The 22,518-nt window shown below is 44.4% G+C and overlaps 1 protein-coding gene across 1 annotated transcript in view; it reads right to left on the minus strand.

Annotated features, from left to right (window-relative positions):
• Positions 1–22,518, minus strand: part of Fig4 (FIG4 phosphoinositide 5-phosphatase) — a 109,549-nt gene that overhangs the window by 71,810 nt on the left and 15,221 nt on the right. Inside the window, exons 2-8 of the mRNA XM_041653675.1 lie at positions 16,215–16,313; positions 14,974–15,097; positions 12,639–12,795; positions 10,219–10,269; positions 8,513–8,661; positions 4,340–4,468; positions 1,136–1,236 (exon numbers count right to left, since the gene is read on the minus strand). Coding sequence (XP_041509609.1) covers positions 1,136–1,236; positions 4,340–4,468; positions 8,513–8,661; positions 10,219–10,269; positions 12,639–12,795; positions 14,974–15,097; positions 16,215–16,313 — 810 coding nt within the window. The remainder of the gene's footprint in view (positions 1–1,135; positions 1,237–4,339; positions 4,469–8,512; positions 8,662–10,218; positions 10,270–12,638; positions 12,796–14,973; positions 15,098–16,214; positions 16,314–22,518) is intronic.

Genomic DNA, 22,518 nt, shown 5'->3' on the forward strand with positions numbered 1-22,518 from the left:
CACCATCAATATTCAGAGTATACACCGAGGAAGGCAGATTAAAACATGATAAAGAAAAAATAATTAGGGGCTGGAGAGATGGCTCAGAGGTTAAGAGCACTAGCTGCTCTTCCAGAGGTCCTGAGTTCAATTCCCAGCAACCATATGGTGGCTCACAACCATTTGTAATTTGATCAGGTTCCCTCTTGTGGCATGCAGACAGAATATACATAATAAATAAATAAATTTAAAAAAAAAGAAAAGAAAAAGAAAAAATAATTAACAACAGCAGAGAATAGACTGGAAAATAAATAGAATTAGTTACTCAACAAAAACATCAAATAACATTTTGGCCAGTATAAATGGTAGGATGGCAGAGAAAAGAAAAACAATTATGTAAGATTATTCAGGAGATTAAAAAACGCACAAGGATATAAGAAAATACAATTTGGATGACCAAAAAGATGAGTGCATGCACACACACATACAAAATGTATTAATAATAGGGAGTTAATTTGTTAGAAGGCCACAGCTTTGTCACTCTCAGCAAAGCCGATCACGGCAGTGTGGTTTGTCGTTTCTGATGGGAAAGGTTAGACCATCACGGCAGTGTGGTTTGTCGTCTCTGATGGGAAAGGTTAGACCATCACGGCAGTGTGTTGTCATCTCTGATGAGAAAGGTTAGACCATCACGGCAGTGTGTTGTCGTCTCTGATGGGAAAGGTTAGACCATCACGGCAGTGTGTTGTCATCTCTGATGAGAAAGGTTAGACCATCACGGCAGTGTGGTTTGTCGTCTCTGATGGGAAAGGTTAGATCATCACGGCAGTGTGGTTTGTCGTCTCTGATGGGAAAGGTTAGACCATCACGGCAGTGTGGTTTGTCGTCTCTGATGGGAAAGGTTAGACCATCACGGCAGTGTGTTGTCATCTCTGATGAGAAAGGTTAGACCATCACGGCAGTGTGGTTTGTCGTCTCTGATGGGAAAGGTTAGACCATCACGGCAGTGTGTTGTCGTTTCTGATGGGAAAGGTTAGACCATCACGGCAGTGTGTTGTCGTCTCTGATGGGAAAGGTTAGACCACCACGGCAGTGTGGTTTGTTGTCTCTGATGGGAAAGGTTAGACCACCACGGCAGTGTGGTTTGTTGTCTCACCTCACAGTTCGCGCCTCTCTTGAGAAAACGAGTCCCAGCAAACTTACTGGACCTTCTGGCTATGAGCGTCACATACACAGGTCGTCCGTAGATCAATAGCTCTTAGAAACCAAGTTAAAGCTCAGCACTTTTGGTTGGCACAGAAAGCTACAAGAATCATTATCCCTTATGCATTTAATACATCGTGTCCAATCTTTTAAGACACTAAGAGCTCCACCAGGAATGAAATAGCAGGGCACCCAATGGTTCCTCAGATCTGTCTGGGTTTGATGGCAACACCCGCATGTGCTCACGTGGTGATTTCTCTAGCTTTTCAAGAAAATACTCAGGTTTCCTGTATTATGTCTCCCCTTGTAACCAAGTAATAATGTAAGAAGTACAGCCAGCCCTTCCTCACTCATTAGCATCCATGCCTCTCCCAAGGGCCCGTGCCATTTACAGCTAAGTGTGAATTAGGAAAAAGCTGTTGATACTGAGGAGAGGAGTGATATCACACTGCAAAAGCAACCCAAAGCCTAAACACTCAATGTCACCATGAACTGTTTCATCAACCTACAGCATCTTGTTTAAGTCATTTAACTTTCTGAGTTACAATCCCATCTACAGAAAAATGAATAGAAAAGCAGCTACAGGTTGAGCAACTGTAGTCCAAAAAAAAAAATGCCTTGAAATCAGAAGATTTTTTAGTGCCATTATGACCCCAAATTATAAAATTCTATACCTGATCTTGTGGTATGGGCCAACCAAAACATAGGCACTCTAAAAATATCACATAAATATCTTTAGTCCCAGTATTCAAGATGTATAAGGAACATAGATGAACTTGAAGTCCATCCTCAGATTATCTAAGATTTAGGCAAATACTCCAAAATCTAAACATTCAAACTCTGAAACACTTCTGGCCGAAAGTATTCCAGCTAAGAGAATCACCAGCCTGTACCGCTGCTGGGTTGCCGGGAGGATGAGCTGGGGTAACTGCTGTAAAATTTCTGGTGTCTGGCCTGTAGTAAATGCTTACTAGACAGCAATTACTCCTACACTACACGGGCTTCCAGAATCCATTAGGTGACTGATCACCAACAGCCCGGCTCATCATTCAAACTAATGAGCTCTAAAATGATAATCTAATGATGCTGTTTACTATTTTAAAAGCACACATTTATTATGATTATCGTATGTCAGGCCCCGAGCTAGTCTTGCAGATAGAAGCCAGGCTAGAACTACACTTCAGAAACGGTCTTTAGACACCGTAGTGCATTCTCTTTGGTATCTTTGTGGTGAAGCTTTCACATTCTTCCCGGGAGACTGGAGTTTTGGGAAGACACAAAAGTGATCCAGGACCTAATTTTGCCAGGTTCTTAGGTGATCATAAAGTGAGCCAGGTTTTCCCCCAGCTCCGTTTCAAAGTCCCTGTGTCTGCCATGCCCAGCCTCTCCTATCCCCCACTCAGTACAGAAGCAGCAGCATTGTGGCTCTTCAAGGCTGTGCCCCTCGGCTGCCGCCCCAAACACTCCAGAGAGTGTAAGACGGTACAGCCATGGCTCCGTCACCCACTCAATGGACTCAAAAACCATTCCTTTAATGATTTTACTCTAAGTTTCTAAAAGCCCAACAGAATTCACAAATGCCTTCTGTTGTCTCAAAAGGTAGCAAGAGAAGCCAACCACTGCTGGATAGCTTGTCCTGCCCTCCTCCTCCTCACAACACAAAGGCAAGGTCAACACCGTCCATCACGTTCCTTCCCAAGGCAGGGCTCCACCTCGTCAGGACCCAACCACTACTGCAGTCTTGTGCATATCCCTCATCCCACTTTTACTTCATGCAGCTGGACAATGGAAGTCAACTCAAGCTTCAGGGGCTACTGTATACATGTCACCTTCCTGGACTAACCCTTCAAGAATTCCAAGTCCTTAGCCTGGCAAAAGCAATCTGGTGAGCCACGACTGACTACTGAGGCAATCTGAGTCCCACACTTACCTTGTCCATGGCATCCCTGGTAGTCTGGAAGAAAATGGCCCCCATACGAGCGGGACTATGAGGAGATGTGGCTTTGTTGGAGTAGGTGTGGCCTGGCTGGAGGAAGTGTATCACTGTGGGGGTGAACTTGGAGGTCTTCTATGCTCAAACTACACCTAATGAGACAGTTTACTTCCTGTTGTCTGCAGGTCAAGATGTAGAATTCTCAGCTCCTTGTCTAGTACTGTGTCTGCCTGCATGGCCCCAGTTCTGCCATGATGATAATGGACCAAATCTCTGAAACTGTAAGTCACCCCAATCAAATTTTCTCCTTCATAAGGAGTTGCTGTGGTCAGTGTCTCTTCACAGCCACAGGAACAACAAATAAGACACATCCCATCTCCCTGAAGTTGTACATACACATCACAAGAAAACAGCTATCTTTTCCAGGTCTTGTGGTATTTGTCCAACCTGTGTCCTCTCTGTGTACTCATTGCTAAGGCCTGACTGATGTTTATGCTTTGGACAAGGTCTGTTCTCATAAGGCTGTCACGTTCCCGCACCTACCGGGCACTCCATTCCTCCGAGGTACGCAAATCCTCGTTGGCTATAGTAAGGGTACTAAGTGCATGGCTCTTTCGTCTTTGGTATTTATAGCATTTCTGTGCTCTAAAAGGTCAAAGAGTCTGCACTCTTCATTACATTTCCACTTACATGGCTAAGTTTTCCTGTAGGAGTGTCATATTGGCTAGTTTTATGTCAACTTGACACAGGCTGGAGTCTTTTGAGAGACGGGAACCTTGACTGAAAACTGCCTTGATTAGACTGGGTTTCAGGAAAGCCTGCCAGGTGTTTTCCCAACTGGTGATTGATGGGGAGGGCCCAGTCCATTGGAAGTGGGACCACCCCTGGGCTGGTGGTCCTGGGTTCTATAAGAAAGCAGGCTGAGGAAGCCACAAAGGTCAAGGCAGCAAGCAGTAGCTCTCCATGCCTCTGCATCAGCACCTGCCTTCAGATTCCTGTGCGCTTGAGTTCCTGCCCTGACTTCCTTCCATGATGAGCAGATGTAGAAGCATAAGCCAGATAAACCCTTCTCTCACTGTTTGTCATGGGTTTATGTGCTATCACAGCAGTAGTAACCCTAACTAGGGCAGGTACAGAGTGATGATTGCAGTCTTACAGTGTAGACCTTTCTGCACACCGGCATGGCAGAATCCATGCATCTGTAAGTGTTTATGAAAAGGATACTTGATTGCCCACAGAACCCATGAATAATATACAGCAGCCAGTCGCGATGCACAGTGCTTTTGATTATATCCAAAAGTTCACCGTTCCATACATACTTCATGTAAGGCTCGCTGGAGATCCCAAACACGCCTGAAAAACAAGAGTTGGCAACAGAAACAAAAAGACATTGACTGACATTGGCACATTTTAACTTCTGTTTTTAAGGTCAGAATATAAGCCTGGACACACTGCCACCTTCCAGGGCAATCCAATGACCGTCAGCACTCTGGCACTGTGCTGTTTCCTTTGAAGTCAAACAGGAAGTGAGCTTTCTGATTTATCAAAGTTTTTAACTCAAAAGAAAACGGGAACCAACTGCACATGCAGGGTTTAGGGTAAAGGGTGCACTGTGCATGTGACGGGCTTAGGGTAAGGGGTGCACTGTGCACATGACAGGCTTAGGATAAGGGGTACACTATGCATGTGATGGTCTTAGGGTAAGGGGTGCACTGTGCATGTGACAGGCTTAGGATAAGGGGTGCACTGTGCATGTGATGGTCTAAGGGTAAGGGATGCACTGTGCAATGATGGTCTTAGGGTAAGGGGTGCACTGTGCACCTGATGGGCTTAGGGTAAGGGGTGCACTGTGCACATGATGGCTTAAGGTAAGGGGTGCACTGTGCACGTAGGGTAAGGGATGCACTGTGCAGATGACGGGCTTAGGTTAAGGGGTGCACTGTTCACACTTCTTGTGTGGCATTAGTTATTACATCAAGGCTTTTTCGTGTATCACCAAGTATTCTCATATCAAGATGAATTTATTATTAAATAGCGATGAGTGTCACAGAACATATATGGAGTGAAAAATAAGAAATAAGTATATTTATATGAGTGGATTAAATACTCTAGATGCTGGCAGTCAGGCAGCCTTATCTTCTTCCCTTCAAAGTGTCATCTGATATTTATTTAGGTTGAATACATTCCAATTTGATTTATAAAAACTAGGGGCTGAACAAATGGCTCAGCAGTTAAACGCATTTGCTACTCTTGCAAAGGACCCAGGTTTGATTCCCAGCACCCACATGGCAGTTCACAACCATCTGTAACTTTAGTTCCAGGAGATCTAATGTCCTCTTCTGACCCCCATGGACAGCAAGGACACACAGGTCACACAGACATACCACATACAAACATGGGACAATCAAACCTAGATGTCCCCTGCTGTTTCAGTGCATCATATAAGAAACTGTATGGGCTCAGATGTAGCCCACTGGTGGCATGCTTGCCTTGCATACAGGAGGCCCTGGGTTCAATCCCCAGCACAACATAAACCAGGTGAGATGATACATCTCTGGCCCGTGCCTCTAATTTCAGTTTTGGGGGAGGAGGAAACAGGAGGGGGAAATCAAGATCATCCTCAGCTCTACAAGTCCGAGGCCAGCCTGGGCTACAGGAGACCCTGCAAGAGAGGAGAGATCAGAGCATGCCCAAAGGTTGGCGTACAGGGTGGTATCAGACAGCCTCCCACTCTGCCGCTTTAAACCAGTGACTTAGTATTGAAATGGCTAAGGTGACGCCATCTTGTTGTGACTTTGTTTAGTGTCTTTCTAGGTCTCCCCAGCCTTCCACACCTGCCAGTCATACGCACCTTGGCAATGCTTCTGGGACTGTCCATGCCCTGACCATAGTGCAGATGTATTAGCCAGAATAAGTGATGTGTGTGCAGGATAAAACACAAGACTAAAGAACTAGGAGGAAGCACAATGGGTGCGTGGAGTCTGGAAAACACTGCTAGCCCTGTGAAAGGACAGGTGTTGCTCTGGCCCCCGCAGGCACTGGTTCAGCTGGGCTTTTTGTCTTTGAAGGTGCTATATCCCTGAACTCTGGCACCAAAGGACTTTTCAGAGGCACGATCCCTCTCTTGGTCACCTTCTAACAAAACGACTTAAATACTTGCAGTTGGCTAATGAGTGTGTTTGCCAAGAACTAACTCATGTGGGATGCGGCAGTCTCTCCACAGCCTGTAAACAGGAAATGCTCCCGCCCATATCAGAGATGTTTGGACTGAAGAGCTTATCTGAATCCTTAGCGCACTTCCCGGTACACCAGAGAGGTCGTGGAGATTTGGCAATTTTACTCTTCTACCGTCTTCTACCCGCACTCCCCATTTCCCACCAGTTTCTCCAGATGAATGATTGCAAAGCCCAGGAAAGACAGCTGAATCCTAACTGCCAGCACCTGATAATATGTCACACCAACGACAAAGAGACACAGAAGTAGACGGGATCGAGAGCACTAATCCGATGATTTGAGCCATGAAGATTACTGTGGCTCATGCACACGACCCAGTATAATCACAGGTTCTTACAGGTGAAAAGGGAAGCGGCCGCGGAAGCTCTGGGTAAGTCAATGTGTGAAGAACAATTCAGCAGTCACTGCTGGCTTCCAGACAGAAAGTCACCAGCGAGCAACAGGGAACAATTCCCAGGCGACCAAAGGACAGGAATTGGGTTTCTCTTCCTTGAGAAGAAAATATAGCTTCTGGTGGCACGTTTGTCTCCTTAAGTCCTGCTCTGGACATTCTCCTGGGAGATGGTGTGTGGTGTGTGTGTTGTGACATCACCTAGCAGTGGTCTACAGCAGCAACAAGACACTAGCTCTTCAGTCACAGCTACCCAGAACTGCTCGGGACACGCAAAAGTCACGTCAGAGGCCTACTCCAGAACCCAGAGCACACATTCAAATCCAGATCTGGGTGGCACGGGGGGGGGGGGGGGGGGCAAATTCAGCGACACTTTTGGCTTTATTAAATACTCACTGGCTGCCTGACCTCTACGGGTACCCCATGATTTGGGTCACAGTTCATGTGTCTGAAGCACGGACCTGCTTGGCCTCGGTGCAAGTGATATTCGGGTAACTCTAATCAGAGTGCAATGCCGGAGTAACACGCGCTGAAAACAGGCCGGGCGCGGACAGAGTCCATGAGGAAGCACAGCTCCCTCCCATGCGTCCCTCAAGGACAAACCTCCGTCTACTGTACAGTGGGTTCTGCCTCTGCCCCTGCATCAACATCATGACCATTTAAGATGCATGAAGCAAGGAATTCAGAGCCACCACTGGCTTACAATGTTTCCATGGCTGTCCTTCTTCAGCTAAGGTATCTTTTTTTTTTTTTTTTGTGGTTTTTCGAGACAGGGTTTCTCTGTGGTTTTGGAGCCTGTCCTGGAACTAGCTCTTGTAGACCAGGCTGGTCTCGAACTCACAGAGATCCGCCTGCCTCTGCCTCCCGAGTGCTGGGATTAAAGGCGTGCGCCACCACCGCCCGGCTAGCTAAGGTATCTTAACTTTACCCTTACCACGTTTCCACGGCTCTCCTTCTTCAGCTAAGGTACTTTCTTTAACTTTACCCTTGAAAGGATTCTGCCACAGCATTCATAACAGCAAGCTGTTTGCTTTGCTAGCTCTAGACCAAACCCAAAACTCTGGCAATAAAGGTGCTGACAGAGGGGCAAGCGGGCACTGGGTGCTTGACTTAGTCAGGTCTCCAGGGGCTCCCCAGGCTAGTCGTACTGTGATCTAGCAGTAGCCTGATGGTGCCAGGCAAGAAGCCGGACCTCTGAGAGACTGATATAGACTGATACAGTCTGTTCAAGCTGAGGCCAGTCACAGTATCAGTGGCCTCCGGACACTGACCATTTGATATTAGATCTTCATCTCTAGACCTCAGTTTCCTACTTCGTCTTTATTTCTGCACAACTGGGCTGTACCTACCCAGCAGAGGTTGTATGTGGCTTAGAATATCATATGTCAACGTCCAGCACATAACAGGCAACCCATGGTAACTTTTGTCCCGATCTTGACTCATAAATTGACTAATCTCTATAAAGGAAAATAAGATGGTGTACACTCTACAGTATTCAAAGAGTAACTCCCCATAAAACTTCACCAAAAGACTAGATCTGATTGTAAAAAGTATATGAATAATTTCTAGAAACCGACAGCATATAATCTCTGTCTGATCTATAAATAAAATCACATGGTGATTAAGGATGGCTTTAAAAATGAATTGGTCAAGTTTGTGCCTCCTAAGGACCCATATAAGGATAGAGACCACCAAGGGATAAGCCCAAGACAAGTGAGAGAACGTAAGGAGAAGCCACATTAGCATGTATTAGGTATGCTGGAACCACCTACCGCTGCCACCCTGGGCAGTTAACCCTTCATCTTCAAAGATGTCAAAGCTCTCCTGGCGCATCTTGGAGGTTTCGGACTTTAGCATCTCCAGGGGCATTCGCAAGACGGTGAGATTATACTGAAGCGAGTGGGACAAATCATAGCTGTAACTGAGAAGAGGTTCAGACGTAAGAACTTACAGAAGCAAAGCGTTTCACAGTCCTAGCTCCCGAGAGGAATTACACTCTGAGATAAATAACCTCACACCTGCTGTTAAATGACCACTGCAAAGCATGACTGGAAATGAAACAAAACCTCACCGCCCGACTTACGTGTCTGCACTAGAAATACACAGCTATGCTATGTGTCATGTATATTTGCTGACACAACATGCACCTTTTTTTCTGAGTCAAAGTCTGATATCGTACCAGGTCAACTTCCTTATGTCCACAAATGTGGTTCTATAGAAGGTACAGTGAAGTACAGGATTGTCATCACTAACGCAGGGCTCTCTCGACCATGGTTTACACATGAGCAAAAGCAACTACCAACAGGGCTAGAGAGGTGGTTCAGCGGGTAGCAGCACTGGCTGTTTCTCTAGAAATCTTGAGTTCAATTCCTAGCAACCATGTAGTGGCTCACAACCATCTGTAATGCGATCTGGTGCCCTCTTCTGGCCTGCAGGGATACATGCAGTAGCTTTACATTATATATTTGTGTTTATTTTATAAATAGTTGACTATTAACAACTAAAGAGAAATCTTTAAAAATGCAAAGCACCTGGTCTGTGCACACCACTGCTGCGCAGGGAGGCTGCTGGCCCGTGCTCCTGCAGACTCAGGTCCAGATTGGTGAATGTCCCAGCTCCAGCCCGATTCGGGTCCTGGTTGGTGAATGCCCTGGCTCCTGCCCTACTCAGGTCCTAATTGGTGAATGCCCTCGCTCCAGGCCGACTCAGGTCCTGATTGGTGACTGCCCTGTCCAGCCCGACTAGGGTCCTGGTTGGTGAATGCCCTGTCCAGCCCGACTCAGGTTCTGATTGGTGACTGCTATTTTGTCTTCTACTTTTCCCTCTATACACTACAGCAGACAGAATCCTTCTATCACAATACCCGATTCAGCCCAGCCTACCTACCGGTCACAGCTTAACACTTTGTCATAATGGTCTACTATTTGCTTATTTGATTAATTATCAGCTTGGTTTGTCTGCTTGCTAGCTATATTAATCAGATAGCCACAAATATCTCTATACCAAGGAAGATTTCTATTTTCTCTACCAAAACATATCCTTGAGATGTATTTTCACATCTGCTTAACGCTACATTCATTCCACCAAAACTACTAATTCATCAGTATCGCAATACTTTTACCTATTTCTAATTAATGTTTACTTAATTTTGCAAGATCACTAACTGAAACTGAACTATGGCACTGTTAGAACTCTACATTAGAACTAATACAATTTTATAATTTAAAATTCCAAAATGAGAGTATTTCTTTAAATTATATTAATTTCTCCCTGAAATGAAGGTAATTTTTATAGTGACAATAAATACCTTTAATGTTATCCACTTAAATTTTCAAGAATCAAGTTTTTTAAAGGAAGAAATTCCTAGAGTTTAATGATTTTAGATGAAATAATCTGGCTATTGGTTGCATTCCAATTCTCACTCTATAATCTAATCAATTACAGTGACGAATACAAGTACAATCAGGCTCAAACTTACCTAAAGTAAAAGTTGCTAGATAGATCCACATTTTGAAATATCCTTAGGTACCTTAAAAAAAAAAGGAAAGCACATCATAAATATGAACTTTTATTTTTCATGGCTTAGCATGCAGTCAGGGTACCCTTGCATTAGCAGGTGTGCTCACTGGGCGGAGGAATCCCAGCCACCCCTGGCACAGGTATGCATCTGTCGACCATCTCTCAAAGACGCTTGGCTTTCTCTGCTCCTCTTTATGTAGTGACTGCTCTCAAATGGGCGGGGCACAGACTGGGGGCAGGGCAGGATTAGGACTTTTTTTTTTCAGTGAGTTTTAGAAATTCTCAGAGGATAGAGGCAAGGCAGGTACACAAGTTAACAAAACGTTGTGGGTCACCATAACTTTAAGTTGGAAAGTATTTAATGTGAAAACAGACAAGAATACAATAGTGGGTGTGCAAGCACACAGAGGCCGGGCAGCGGGTACATGCAGAAGCCGGGTGGTGGGTACATGCAGAAGCCGGGTGGTGGGTACGTGCAGAGGCCGGGTGGTAGATACGTGCAGAGGCCGGGTGGTAGATACGTGCAGAGGCCGGGTAGTGGGTGCCCCTCTGTAGTGCTTCTCGGCCTTGTTCTGTGAGATGTGGACTCTCACCCACCCTGCACCTGGAGCTAGTTTTTTCGGCTAGAATGGCTGCTGGAGGGTCCCAGTGATGCTCCTGTCTCCTCAGCCTCCAGCTCTGGGGTTCAAGGAGCCAGCAGCCACACCTGGATTTCTACATGGGTGCATCCTCGTGCTTAGGCAGTAAGCACTTCATCCACTGGGCCATCTCCCCAGCGCTAATGCCCCCGTGTGAAGCAATGGGTAACACAGACACCTTAGCAGCTTTGCTGGAAATGCTGTGAACATGCAGGAATAGTCAGACAAATCCATATTGTGGGATCTTTTGCAAGAACCTTAAAAAATGTGCAAGCCACCAAAGAAAAAGTAGAGGACCTGCAGCTGGACAGTGGTGGTGCACACCTTTGATCCCAGCACTTGCATGGTAGAGGCAGGTGGAGCTCTGTGAGTTCAAGGCCAGCTTGGTCTACAGAGCGAGTTCCAGAACAGCCAGGGCTGTTAGAAACCCTGCCTTGAAAAACAAAAAGAGAAAGAAAAAGTAATAAAGGAAGGAAGGAAAAGGAAAGGAAAAAAGAAGAAAAAGAAAAGAAAACTAGAGGACTTTTATACATTTCAGAACCAACATGGCAGGTACAGCCTGTGAATTTCAATTAGATTCTCCAAGACGTGAGTGCGCATGCACACATGTACAAAACTAAAGGACTTTATTGGGACATTTTTAGGAAGCTTATGAACTACAAACTATGGTAACAAATTAATATTAAATTTAAGGTCTCTTGATACAGATAGTTATGAGAAATGCTTGAGATCAGAAGTGTTTCATACTTTGGCATTTCTGGAATACACATGTAAACACAGTGAAAGTAACCTTGGGAATGGGACTCAAGTCTAAACACAGAATTTGGTTGTGTTTCACACACACCCTAAGGTTTTGTACAGTGGCCAGCGTATCTGTGCTCTGACTGTGACGTGTCATCATAAGTGGCTGTGGATTTCCCATCATGCCATCACATCAGGGTTCAAGACAGATTCAGATTCCAGGTTTGCATATTTCTCAACAAAGCAACTTAGAAAAATGGAGTTTGCTTGTGTATTGAGGAGCGGGGAGGAGTGTATCTAAGCAGAGGGAACTAATGGTGAATTTAGAAGAAGGGCAAATTGGTATTTACTGGACTGTTTTTATTCCCTGATTTTCTAAAATCTCTTATAGGTTTGGTAAAATTATTGGAGACTTGTGAATGTGAGGTAAATTATTATCAAATTAGTAGATTTAAAGTTAGAAGGGTTCAGCTGTCACGTTATAAAAATTAAAAGGTATCTTTATGGTTGGTGGTAGTTTAGAATTTAGTTATGCTCTGTCATGTTTAATATAGGGATTTAATAATCTTAAAATGAAATTATCTTACGATTAATACTGTATGATATGTAGACAGTATTCACAATAATTATTATCCTTAATAATGTCTACATGCCATGCAGTCTAAACTGTAAGAAAAGACCTAGTGGGTAGTGGTGGTGCACAACTTTAATCCCAGCACTCAGGAGGCAGAGGCAAGAGGATCTCTATGAGTTCGAGGCCATCTTGGTCTACAAGAGCTAGTTCCAGAACTGGCTCCAAAGCTACAGAGAAACGCTGTGAAAGAAAGAAAGAAAGAAAGAAAGAGGGAGTTAGGGAGGAAGGAAGGAAGGAAGGAAGAGACCTTTGCAGCCCAGAAGAGGAACTGGAATGTTGACCCACCATTTATGTTTCTACTAAACATTTTTATTTCCTTGTCCTATTGTCAGAAACACAGAGCAAGTTGTCAGTGCCAGTGCATACCTAGCTTCATCGGGGTGAGTAATCCGAACAGAGTCATTGGGGATATAAATCATATTTGTATCTTCAATCTTATAGATCGCATGGCCTCCAATATCCGCCATTTTCCTCCGCTTAGTTATTAACACAATATAGTAGCCTTCTAAAAACCTGACGAAACCTGTATGGTAATAAATACAATGTCATATAAAGTTAGTAATGTAAATGATTTTAGATACATATTGACCAAAGACTTTACACATTTCTGAATTTAATATTTTCATAACTTTACAGCCATAAACATTTTTGGCACTTATATAACCTACAATACTATTGGGGAAGCTGGAGATGCGGCTCAGTTTATAGAGAGCTTGCCCAGCATGCATGCAGCTGTGGGTTCAATCCCAGCACTGCATAAAATCAGGCATGGGCACACACTTATCGTCTCACCACCTGGGATGGAAGCAGGAGGGGCAGATGTTCCACATCTGCAGCTGCAGTGAGTTGGAGGCCAGGTGTACACAATCTGTACTCTGTGTGTATTCTATATGCCTGAGAGAATACACTTTATACACAAGGCAGGGCCATGTAACCCATACTGGCCTCAAACTCTCTGGCCTCCACAGGTACCAGGTATGCACGTGGTACACAGACATACATGTAGACAAAATACTCATATACATAAGGTAATAAAAACTCACATTTTAAGTTATAGTAAAATATCAGCATTAAAATAATTATGTTAGACTACTAAGTAACCAAATAAAAAGTATTGTACTTAAGATCTATTTCTTCCTGTCTTTTTTCTTACGTTTAAAATATAATCGGCATCTGAAGTGGAATTTAAAGTACATGGAACTTATGAATCGACACATTTGAACTCACGTGATATTAAACAAGCATTCTCGGGCCCACAAACACCCGTCCTGCCAACTTGGAACCTCGAAGGACTTGTCAAGTCTCAGAAGGCACATCAAAGGCACCAAGCCGGTGGAAGCCAACTGTGCTGTATTAGTTACTTTTCTGGCTAAGGAAGGAAGATTTCAGCTGGCTCACTGTTTCAGGGACACAGACCTCACAGTGAACAAGAAAAGGCACAGAAGCACTGGAAGAGAGGACAGGCTGCATTGCACCCACACTAAGAGAGTAGAGAGACAAAGGCTGGCACTAGGTTGGTTCTCCTTGCCCTTCAGTCTGAGACCCCAGCCTACAGCATGGCACCGCCCACCTTCTCAGCTAACTGTTTCTGGAACACACTCACAGATAGACCCAGAGGTTGTTCTCATGGCAACTCTAAATCCCACCAGGTCGACAGTCAAGATTACCCATTACACCTGCCTTAGGATCAACATTGGGTCTTTGAAGTAGACTAAGGGTCCAGTCTCCCTGAAAACAAAGCTAACACAGCTTGGAATCCCTTATCTGAAGTTCTGCTGAACTTGCTATCAATGGAAACCGAGTCTCTGAGTCCCACAGTGACTTATATTATATATACAGTGAGAATATAATGCTTTACCACTGGGATTCTGAAAAACCTTTCTCACTGAGTAAGAAAGTGGCCATTGTCTGTGCTGGCTAGCTTTGTGTCAACTTGACACAAGCTAGGGTATTCAGGCAAGAAGGAATATTGGTCAAGAAAATCCTTCTCCAGGACTGGCCCATAGGCAAGTCTGTAGGATATTTTCTTGACTGATGGCTCACTGTGGAAGCCACCCTTGGGCTGGTGGCCCTGGCTGGTATGAGAAAGCAGGCTGTGAAAGCCGTGGAGAGCAAGTCAGTAAGCAGCATGCCTCCGTGGCCTCTGCATCATCCCTGTCTCTAGGTCCTGAGCTTCTGCTCTGACTCCTGCATGATGACCATATCCAGCTTGGATGGTGGACAACAGACATGAGCTAACTAGGCCATTTCTTCCCCAAGGTGCTTGTGATCATGGTATTATCACAGCAGTAGAAAATCTAAGACATCATCCAAAGAAGGGGTCTATGACAGGCTAGACCGTAGCATGTCCTTGGGGGGAATTCTGTTTGTTTTACCCCAAGTTTTACTATATCTGTAACTCTAGATGGTCAGGGGGTAGATATTTATAGTCAAGCTCATTTTTACTTTTCGAACCATAGCAAGCCAGACAGCGGATCCCTCCAAGCATCTCTCTGTTCACTAGTGTCTATAGAAACCCGAACAGTGCTGAGCACAAGAGCAGTCACCGTTCAACTGTGGTCCGAACTGTGTGCTAGTGAAGCTTAAAGCAGTCAAAGCCACAGGTGATGTGGTAAGACTCTACCTCCGTCGGCTTGCATCAGCTCTCTTTAATCTGTATCAAAACAAACAGAGAAGGGAGGGGAGGAGGCACAATGCTTACCAACAACACCAAATGCTGAGACCGCTCGAAACAACCCGGAGGATCCTTTCTGGCCCGTCTTTGTTCTGTTTCCGAGGTCCAAGCGGCCAAGGAGCTCCCGCACTTCCTGCTGAGTGTACACGTGCTGTGAAGGCAGCACAGGACCTGTCAGGCTGCGCTTGCCCCTCTGCAGAGCTATGCACCTTGGAAAACTGCAGGTTGCCTGTAAGACTCATCAATGATCCCATGAACTGCATCACCACTGTAATAGGCAGCAGGTTCCGTAACTGGACAGTTAAGACTGGTGCCTGGATCGCACTGCTAGGTTAAGAAATTATGTCAGGACTTTAGACTGTGGTCTTGGGATTCGGGGATCAAGGGGATCCACCTATTTTAGTAAGTTTGTGGACCCCTTAAAATGAGATGCAAACCCTCAGCTAGATGTGTGTTCATATGAGATGGCCCAACACTATTCATGTCTCAAAGGTTTCCCCAGTCCAACATCCCCACCCCCAAGTGAAACCAAGAACCACTTCATCATATTAATAAAAGCTTCCAGGTGGGTCCCGGGGCATGGACTCCGAGGAGCAGTGCAGGAAATCAAAAACCCTAATAATAAATTTATCAATAGTTGTGGGAACACAGAATATTTCTGCAAATAGTTTAATAAAAATGATTCCAAACTATAACTACCAAAGTACCTGACAAAAGAGGAGCCTATATGGGTTCAGAAATTTAGCCAGGAATTTTGATATAAAGACTAAGTTCCCTCCTTTGAAAAAACTAAAATTAACCCTTCAACACCACGACATTACCTTGTACCTCTGACTAACAGACTCAGGCTCCTGTATTAGCTGAATTAAGCCTCTGCCCTCCCAAGCCTGGATAACAATTGCTTGCCATTTCTGATGCACAGCAAACCATCCCACGGGATTTCCATCCGCATAATAAAAGCTGGCAGCACAGACGTCTCAATGACTCCTTGGCTTCCTCCTGAAGCACAGCACACGCTCTCTCCAGTAGATGCGATATGAAGTTACACTCAATCCTCAAAGGTCAGTTGCTTAAGAAAGTGCACTCATTGCCTTATTGGGAAGTGCGTGCTCTCAGAAACAAACCAATCTGAGAGACAAAGTATAATTCTGCCTCATTTCTCAACATCAGTAATTTCTAGAAGCCAGGCTAGAGAATAAAAATGTTTGATTTAACAGGAAAAAGAAGATCAGCACAAGCTCCTGTGGGCAGCGAGGTCCGCTACTTACCCTATCATCAATTATGACCAAATCTCTTGGCTCCGTTCTATCAATTTTCAAGACGCGATACTTCGTTTCTGCATGATTGCTCCCGACTAGAAAGTATCTCTATCAAGAAAGAGAATGTCAGTTTTAAGGACATTTTGCCCTACAAACATTTTTGTATCATTACATTTAGAAATTGCATTCATAAAGTCAGGCTGCTTTTTAAAGTGTACTTGGTAAGTACAACTGGAGGACAAAAGAGACAGGTCCCCAAAGGTCAGTTTTGAAATTGAAATATTCTTGTAGCTTCACGATAAGTATCAGTCTGCTGTCTGAAATAGGCCCGGAAACCAGGTCAGATGAATTTAATTCTATCACAGCACTAGAGATTGGCCTGCATGATACTTAAGCTTTGCCCGGAAGCAGCAGCACTGACAGGCATTAGAATTAGAGCTCAACATGTAATTAGGAAGTTTAGACAATTATAGCTATTAAAGCATTATAGTCTGACAAACAAGTCTCTGAGAATTTTCTATGTAAAGTATGGAAATGACGGTGAGGGACTGGCTCTGAAGGCGCGGCCTTGCAATGGCTGCACCGTCCCCAACGCCTTTCACAGAGAAGCTACTGGAAACAACAGTCATCACACACCGGAACGCAAACACATCAGTTGTCGGATCACAGGGAAAGATATAAATAATAGCAATGTGGGAAATAGTGATCCTGTTCTTAAATACAACATTTGTAAACAAAACTGCATGGATTGTCCTAATTATTGGTGGCGGTAAGTACACTTAATAAAAACGAGCCCAGACCGTCATCCATGCTAGGCACACACTCTACCGAGCTATCTGCCTTGCTCAAGTATTCTAAACTGCGTTAAAGAAGACACGCAAAGTTCCATTAGCAACGGAGAAAGTTCTAACTGAAGAGCTTGAGACAACACTGCCACACCAGCACTTATCCATCGCACCGGTCATGTGACTCACAGATACACAAGGCATCTAAATAATAAATACACGTGTCCACATCACCTGCCAAGCTGGACAGTGTCCACCATAGGATGGCAAAGCAGAGAAGACTAACATGGGTGCCTGGAGCAGCACAAAACCACAGGGGCATGTAGAATTGAGACGTCAAGAATAGGTATGATTTTAAGAATCTATAGCCAGAAAGTCATATGTCCTCACTCAGAGGTGGTTTTTAAACATAAAACAAAGAAAATCAGCCTACAAATCACAATGCCAGAGAACGTAGACAACAATGAGGACACTCAGAGAGACTTACATAGATCTAATCTACGTGGGAAGTAGAAAAAGACAAGATCTCCTGAGTAAATGGGGAGCATGGAGACCTTGGGGGGAGGGTTGAAGGGGGAAGCGGAGAGGCAGGGAGGAGCAGAGAAAAATGTAGAGCTCAATAAAAATCAATTAAGAAATAAAAATAGAAAAGAATATATAGCAGGTCGGAATTCTGTTTCAGTGTTTTCATTTTGAATCTGTAAAATAAAACTCACTAATTGTGTTTACTAAGTATACAGCAATACCTCACATAAATAACACCTTGTTAAAGAGGTTCCTCTTGTAGGATGGGGCATAAGATTACATTGTTTAACAGCAACATAACTAACTTGCTTGGCTAAGTGTTTTCCATGTTGCTTGTAATGAGAAACTCCTCTAAGACCACATTTCTCAGAATGTATCCCTGTTGCTAGGCAACAGTGGCTGTTTATGAAGGTCTGATCTACCCACAGGTTATGAAGAACAAACCTACATGCTGACAGATGACAGGTTAGAGGAACACTAGCTGAAATGCTTAGCCCCCTCTCCTAGGGTCTACTCAACACTGTCGAAGGCAAGCAGGTAGAAATAAAGCAATTATAATAACAATTAAACAAAGTTGGAGCACGGGTAACAGAACTCACGACACTGAGGGAGCTGACCAGAGAGGGAAACAGAAGAGGAGGAACCAGAATCTCAATTAAACCTCCCTTGAGGCCCAACCCACTGTCGAGGGGCCGAGATGACCAGCCTGATAAAACAAGCCAACAAAATCAATTCAGAAGGTTTGCAAGCAATTTACACTTGTCACCAGAGAAAAGAACCAACTTCCTGAGCGCTTGAAGATATGCAGTGCCTAGGAGAAGAATTAGCCCGCTTCAGCTAATTTTCCTCACCTCAAGAACTGGAAGCTACTTCCCACTAGTCTCTGTGGCTTTTACTTCTGGTGCAATCTAGCCCCACAGGTACTGGAGTTAGGAATGAGAATGATTCACCTAACACAGATCCCCTTTGCATGGCTGGACAATTTTCTATTGTCTACACTAGCGATTCTTCTCTGCTCAAATACACAGAAACGTGGGTTGTCTCATTCAGACCCGCAGGAAATCCCTAGAGCTGTTATAGATGCCAAGAATCTAAATATTAGTTGCAATAAGATTATGTCTAAACAGTTCCTGATAAAAAGGCCATGTTAGTGGGCATGGACAAACGTGTTAGCGGGCTTTGGAGAGCACATAGGACGTTAGCTCTTCACCTCTCTTCTCCAAATGCTCCAGGAGTCTGAACCAATCCATTGCGTGAGAAACGTGAGTTGGGGCAGGGAGCTCTACAACTACCCACAAGTTCCACTTCTGAAAATATCTAATTCTTAACAAGGGTTGCGCAGAGAACAGTGCCCTCCTGTGGCACCAGTTCGGAGGTGCTGACCAGGCTGGGTACGACAGAGAATCTCCACTGCCCTCTGGTGGTCTGCTAAAATCCACTTGGGCACCACTTTGGTCTTCTAATAAAAAAGAGGTAGCTCTTCCAGAAAGACCTGTTTCTATTCAGTCTTATTTTCTCCTTGTTGATACAGCAATGCTACGAATATGTGTCATATTCACTGTGTCATATTCAATAGCAGGATTCAAGACGGACCTCCTCATTCAGGAGATTAAATTCTTTTTCATTGCTTTTCTCCCTATTTTTTTCTTTTTTCAAACCTATAGTAAAATAACAGTGCAATTAACATTAACCTTCCACCTGGATTCACCAATTGCTAGTATTTTTTGAATGTCCTGTTTAGCTTTTTGTCTAGTTGACACAAGCCAGAGTCATTTAGGAAGAGGGAGCTTCAACTTAGAAAATGTCTCTACCGCACGCACAGGCCTATGGAGCATTTTTCTGGATGATTGATGTGGGAGGGCCCAGCCCCAGCCCTTTGTGGGCTGGGCCACTCCTGGACTGGTGGCCCTGGGTTGTATAAGAAAGCAGAACTAACTCCAAAAGTCTTGAGTGAGATTCAGGTACAAGAAACATTTAGAACTTCAAATACACATGACTATAGACGTGTGCTGCCAGACATCCTACGCTGAGGCAGTTATGCCGTGCAAGAGGGAAACATCAGTGATATTTAAAGGCAAATACACTAGACTAATGGCAGATTGCTCGGAGGACCTCCATGCCAGGAGGCTGTGGAATGATGTACTGAGGGTCCTGAAAGATGATAACTGCCAACCAAGATTACTGCACCTAGCAAGGTTCTCCTTCACAGCTGGAGGAGAAGCAAAGACCTTCTGTGATAAGGATAAATGAAGGGAACTCATGGCCAGTACACCAGAATTACAAAAGATGCTGAAGCGTATTCTATATCCAGAGGAAAAAGAACCTGGCAAACCCCAACATTGAGAATGTGAATAAATCCCGGTAGAAAGAGACGCAACAAGGAGGAGTAGGAAATAAATACTACTAATACAGTAAGCCATTGTAAATACAATTGAGAGAAAACACACAAAAACAATGCTGCTTGAGGAAAATCCAAATGAGATGTCAACATAAAGGCCAAGTGTTGGAATGGCACTTCATTTTATTAAAAATAAACGCTATCTGACAAAAAAAAAAAGGAGAGATTTAGGCCCCAGAGTAACGGTGGTAACTTTTGATACTGAGAATAAGTTTCTGCACCTTGAGAAAGGATCCTAAAACTCATGTGAGGGCGCGGAAAGACCTGAGGTAGCCAAGGAAACCTAAGCAAAGCCATGTTGTGCCAAAACAAAGCAAAGGCGAACACTTCAGGCCGATTTTCTGGATAAAGCTTCAAAGGTAAAGGGCAGAAGAACTGGCACCTGGGATCACACATGGGTAGGGTACCAAGGACGGACGAGGAAATCCTCTGGTCCTCCAAAGCGTCTCAAAACCACAGCATGCTCTGTGAGAGAAAAAGCCAGGCATTGGGTGGAAGCAGGAAAGCCAAAATAATGCAGTCACCGCAATCAGAAAAGCATGCCCAAGAAGAGAAAAAATATATACAACTGAGCCTCCAGGGGGAATGGAAGGTTGGGGTTCTTGGTGACCCAGAGTATTAGAAGATAAAAGAAAACATCACTCTTGTCCCTAAAACAGCTACAAAAGAGAGTCAGTACACGTTTCTGAAGGAAGAAAAAAAATAAAAAGGTAAGATTCAAACCAAAGATCAAGAGTAAAATGACAGACCATGCAAGCCTTACCAGGCAGAGGTTCCCAGCTGGGTTAGACCAATGGCAACTTCCCACGCCACCCCAGCAGCCTGCATAGCCCTTCCATACTGCATAGCCCTTCCATACTGCATAGTACCAACTTGGATTTTCCCATGTCCTGTACCACTATTTTGATGTCTTCAGGAACAGAGTCTAAATCATCAAGATCTGGTGGGGAATTGGCAACAGTGTGTACTGTTTGGGGTTCACAAGACATCTCTGACCAACAGCTCTGAGGTACATACCAAACTTGTGGCTGGGCTTTTTATTTGGGAGGAGCTTGGGGAATATGGAGGTAGGGGTGGATCTGGGGAAGCTGGGGAGGTGAAGGTAGGGGTGGATTTGGGAGGATTTGTGGGAGGATGATGATAGGGGTGGATCTGGGAGGATCTGTGGAGGGGATGATGATAGAGGTGGATATGGAAGGAGCTGAGGGGACATAGAGGTAGGGGTGATTCTGGGAGGAGCTGGGAGAGTGAAGGTAGGGGTGGATCTAGGAAGAGCTGGGTGGGAGACATGGAGGTAGGGGTGGATGTGGGAGGAGCTGGACAGAGAGTCCAAGTTTAAGCTTAAATAAAAGCTCTTTGCTGCTACATATGAGTGTGGACTCTGTGGTGGCTTGGGGGGTACCCCACGATCTGGGCGTAACACCAGCCAGAACAGGTAAGAGCCCCATCTGCCATCTGAACCCTCCTACTCCCTCAGTTTGAAGCCTAAAGACCTAAGCTGCTGACACCCCGTCATCACCTGCTCCCTGCCCCACTGCTGTGCCCTGGTCCCTACACATGCAGATACGCAAGTGCAAGCCATACCAATCAAAACTGGGCCAAAAGCCATGCTAACTACCAGAAGTCCAGCTGCCAACTTTGACAGAGTCTCTCTGCTGGCTTCCAGAAATACAGACCACAGAGACCAGAAGACCAAAAAGAAAACAGAAACAGAGGAACAAAACATCCACCCACCCCCTCCCAAAAACAAACAAACTCATAAATCAACTGCTAGACATATATTCACCCCAAGCCAAGATGGCAGTGTAAGAACACAATCAACATCAGTCAGGACAAGACGGCACCACTAGAGCCCACTTATCCTACTATAACAACTCTAGAATATTCCAACACAGTTGAAACACACACAAATGACTTAAAACCAACTTTATTAAGATGATAAAGGTCTTTAAAGGGGGAAAGAAAAAATCCCTTAAAGAAAGTCAAGGGGGAAAAAACAGGTGAAGGAAATGAACAAAAGTGTTCAAGACCTGAAAATAGAAATAGAAGCAATAAAGAAAACACAAATGGAATCCTGGAGATGGAAAACCGAGGTGAGCGAACAGGAACTACATAAGCAAACAAGCTTCAGCAATAGAAGGCAAGAGATGGAAGAGAAAATCTCAGGCATAGAAGATATGATAAAAGAAATTGATACATCGGCCAAAGAAATGTTAAATCTAAAAATTCCTGACATAAAACATACAAGAAATGTGGAACACTGTGAAAAGATAAATCTAAGAATAATCGATGTTATAGTTGTGTTGTTTGGTGTTCTTGTGAGACTCTTAAAAGTGGGAACAGGGGTTGACTCTGACTCTTTACCTGCTTTGGGGATCCTTTCCTTCCCACTGGGTACCTCATCTGCCTTAACATGAGGGTAAGTTCCTAGTCTTATTGCAACTTAACATGCCATGTTTGATGGATATCTCTAGGAGGCACGCCTGCCCTTTCCTGAAGGGAAATGGAGGAGAGGATAGAGGGAGGAAGAAGGAAGGGACTGAGAGGAGAGAAGGGAGGGAAAATTGTAGGTGGTATTACTATATAAGAGAGAAAGATAGATAGA

This window comes from Microtus oregoni, unplaced genomic scaffold (assembly GCF_018167655.1).
Source record: "Microtus oregoni isolate MIOR12 unplaced genomic scaffold, Mior012 000006F_ref0000085, whole genome shotgun sequence".
NCBI classification, from domain to species: domain Eukaryota; kingdom Metazoa; phylum Chordata; class Mammalia; order Rodentia; family Cricetidae; genus Microtus; species Microtus oregoni.